The sequence below is a fragment of the Akebia trifoliata genome, chromosome 9, assembly GCF_017979445.1.
Source record: "Akebia trifoliata isolate Shusen 1 chromosome 9, ASM1797944v1, whole genome shotgun sequence".
Classification (NCBI taxonomy): domain Eukaryota; kingdom Viridiplantae; phylum Streptophyta; class Magnoliopsida; order Ranunculales; family Lardizabalaceae; genus Akebia; species Akebia trifoliata.
The window spans coordinates 21,319,520-21,323,500 of record NC_141383.1 but is presented as its reverse complement, the minus strand read 5'-3'; the positions used below and the strand labels follow the sequence as shown (position 1 = coordinate 21,323,500).

At 35.7% G+C, this 3,981-nt stretch overlaps 1 protein-coding gene across 1 annotated transcript; it reads right to left on the bottom strand.

Moving 5' to 3' along the window:
* Nucleotides 1–1,218: 1,218 nt before the first annotated feature.
* On the bottom strand, nt 1,219–3,202 carry LOC147394614 (uncharacterized). The gene is made up of 5 exons (XM_086454625.1): nt 3,059–3,202; nt 2,911–2,975; nt 2,682–2,820; nt 2,098–2,159; nt 1,219–1,771 (listed from the first exon to the last, which is right to left on the bottom strand). The coding sequence occupies exons 1-5, from the start codon at nt 3,144–3,146 to the stop codon at nt 1,433–1,435; spliced, it is 693 nt and encodes a 230-aa protein (XP_086310751.1). The 5' UTR covers nt 3,147–3,202; the 3' UTR covers nt 1,219–1,432.
* Nucleotides 3,203–3,981: the final 779 nt, after the last annotated feature.

The window sequence follows — 3,981 nt, the reverse complement described above, 5'->3', positions numbered from 1 at the left end:
TTTTAGTGTTTTTTGTTTCTATTTATTTATTTTTATTTCACTATCAGTAATATTAAGCATATTAAAAGTGTTTAGGTCGAATTAGGAATTTTTGAAATTTTTCTTTTTCAGGTAGATCTATTACTTTGGGTTTATAAATTGACAAATGGTAATAATTTAGAAAGCACTTTTAACTATCAAATTTCTTTTCATAGAGAATTTTCTCTTTTTCTTTTTCAATTACTTGTTATTTTTTTAATCAATAGGCTTTAGATGCTCAATTATTCGATATTCTTTTGACAGTTAACGAACAGATTGAAAGATTATTCTTTTCCCTACTAGCCAAGCCTATAGGTCCAAACACTACGTCATCCCCAAAAAACATTTTAATTCTATATTTTATTTGCGTATGGTTTACCCCTAATGATTTTGGTGAAATTGAGAAGACCCCTTGACAAAATTGTAACATTTTAGTCCATTTTGATGAACCACTTGATAATATTCATTCTCACAACAAATCCATTCTCCATGCATAAGGCCTTAAAGAAGAGGGTGAAAGACGTACAAATGTATTACAATAAACCTTGAAGCTGACTAGGCCAATTTCTAATATTTACAAAATGTTGATGGGTCTTAAAGTTGCTGGATTTTCGAGGATAATAACCTTATTTTCTTAGTTAGTAGACAAAATGCTTTGAATATGTGTTGAAGTATTAAATCAATGGCTAATAACTACCAAAGTGTTCAAAGAAGCTGCTCCAAAAAAGCACCTCCTGAGCACTCTCACCGAATGACAAATTTGGCAACTGTGATTCTAACAGAAGTGCACCCAGAAAGCACTTCTGCTGCTCATACAAGGGCTTAATCTGGCCACCATGAAATTCTCAAAGAAAGCTTCAACATTCAGGTGTTTGAGGAACATATATATAGACACATGAAGGGGTTGGCCTAGTGGCATGCCGAGTCATGATAAGTTCCTCAGGAAGCATAGGTCAAGTGTTTAAAACCCCATGAAGCTATGAATTCCTTGGGCACACCCTCCAGGATCTGGTTGACCCTCGACTCAACCAGTTGCATGTAGGACTTTCCGAGGGGGCAGTGGGTGTGACTGGGATTAGTCTCACCCGAAAGGTGGGGATACCCACGATTTATTGAATATATAGGCGCAACAGCGCGCGCGCGCACACACACACACATGACTTCACAAGTTACCTTTGAAGAAAAGGATTTAAAAAGGCATATTTAATATACTTCTAGGGAAAAAAAAATTGCATATTTGATGTACAACACTAATGTGTTTCTACTATTTCTGTCACAGGGAACAAAACAACACCTACTATACTTGCCATTATAACTTAGCAATTAAAAAAAAGAGAGTTTCTACTTGGAACTAAAGGTAGGGATTTGTTCTCCTATATATGGTGCAAAATTGTGAGCCTAGCTCTATAGCAAACTATGGTTTCACATGATCATCTTCATCCAAAGGCTCATAATTGTTGATTGGTGGCTTGCGACGAGGATTACTCATTCCCTTGTAATCCTTATGCATCAAGTTCACAATCTCATTAGTAGCCTCGAGAAGCCGTTTCGATTCAATTTTCTGAAATGGGTCATTAGAGTCTTGAGATGCTGGTTTTTTTAATGTCGAAGAACATTCACAGCTTCCACAAGCTGAAATGGCTTCAGAGTCTTGAGAGTTGACATTGGCATTTGAAATATCTGGTGACTCACTTAAAGGGAGTTTTAGCCTGGAAGGGTTCAGTGTCCTTGGCTCCAAATTGTTGCTATTATGCTGGGATTAAGAACAGAAGGAATGAAATGTTAGTGTTTGGAATAATAAACAATGGAATAATATGAAAATAAATAAAATATTGTGTATTTATATATCAAATTGGAGATTAAGTAATTGCAAGTAAGGATTCATACAATGGTGAATGTGTGTGTGTGTGTGTGTGTGTGATTGTTGGTAACTGTGAATGGTGAATGAGCTTACAACCGTTAGCAAATTTGGTTGTGCTCTTCTAGGTAGGTAGCACGGATATCCATATATAGGGCTACATACACATGTATATATGTGAACCCTCACATTGATGGTTGGAGAGAGAGAGAGAGAGAAACCTGATCATTCAATCTCCTTTGAGATCCTCCAAGTAACTTGTCTGAAGTATTCTTACCTTTTCCTGCATCCAAACAAGCAAATATTCAAATAGAACCATAAACCATTCCTCTTCCCTTATTACCCACATTTTATAACTTGACACAACAAATACTTACACATTTCCTCACCAAAATCTTACTTAAGCACCACATATCACTTTAATGTCCCAAAAAAAATTCAAAAAACTAAAATTAAATGCACCCACTTAAACATAAGAATCTTGTGCTCTTAGCATGAAAAATTCCTTTAAACATTAAAAGTCTACTGGATACATACATGTATGATATTTCGCGCTTCTTTTCAATAGGACATCTATAGAAAACTAACAAAACAAAGCAAGAACTATCTTGAAACTGGATGACATCTTTTCCTGATCAGTTATTCTTAGGTGGATGTGGTTTGGGCACATGGTAATCAGCACTGAAAGCTATAAAACCAACCATATTGAACTTCACAGGAGGAAGACTTCTATGACTCATTTTACATTCTACGTTCAACTCCCCTTTCCCTTCATGGTAACATTTTCCAACAGAATGGGTTGCACCTGAAATCTTTGAAATCTCTTGATTTAGTTCTCCCTCTTTCATCATCTCCTTCCTCAAGACATCATTCATCACCATTTTCCTTCCTCCGAGCTTGTTGTTTATAGTGGTGGCTACCGCCGGGACCCCATCGAAAATTTCCTGTTAGAATGTTTAATTGGTTTAGGAGAAGAAATTTCCCAAATAATAACAAATTGGATGTAAAGGACAATCATGAGGTGGTGATCTTACCTGATCGACAGACAAAATAGTCCCTTTAAGCCCATTTTCACTTACCACCATCGATGTCTCCAAAACTACAAAAATAGGTAAGAAACTATGAATTTTACCTTACAAACTAACTCATTTATTACAAACACATAAAAAAAAAGACATCTACCTTTTTGGGTATTTGCAAGAGGATCCCTTAAAACAAACAAAGTAAAGAGAAACCCTATTATCAAGCTAGTAAACCTCATAGTCACCATCTTTGTTTTCCTTTCTTCTTTTAGGAATATTTGTTGTTAAACAACAAAAGAGAAGAAAGATAGAAAACACAAGCTAGGTTTTATAGAGTATCCAAAGTTCAGACCCAAGTCAAAGTTAGGGTTCTAAAACCTAATTTTATTCATTTTTTTAATAATTTGATTCTTGGGTATACAAGTAGAACTTAGGGAAACTAAAAAAAATAGAAGTGTTCAAAGCTTGAAAAGCTGAATGTGTGGCTGTTTGGGTTGGCTTGAAAATGTTAGGAGAGAAGCGTATGATAGCGTGGAATAAAAGATACAGGTGTTTTGCGCCTGTCTGCCGCCATGCATGCAACGAGGAGGATCACCCACCAAACCTAGGGTTTCGATGTTTATATATTATTAGAGACTCTAGTCCCCATATAAACATGTATTTTAGGTCATTTTTGTATTAAAATCATGAGAAGCAAAAGTGGGGTTAGGTAAGTGCAAGGCCTGAAGGGATTTACAGCTACACAACTTGCCCTTGGCACACTTTCTTATAGCAGTGGAGGCTAACTATTTGTTTAGGAGATGACTTTTCAGATTATGTTCTAAGTATTAAAGGGGGATTTGGTTTGGATTCTAGAATCCAACTCGTGCCCATAATCTGGTTCTAGAATCCATGTTATGTTCGATTCAAATATAAAAGCAGTTCTTGCATAATAAAAATCAGAAATCAACTTATTGTGTGAAAGTTAACCACGAGCAAGAAATAAATAAAAAATAAACAAATAGAGAACACATGGATTTACATAATTCGACAAATCGCCTACGTTCGTGGAGGAGAGGGAGATCCACCATCAATGATAATTAC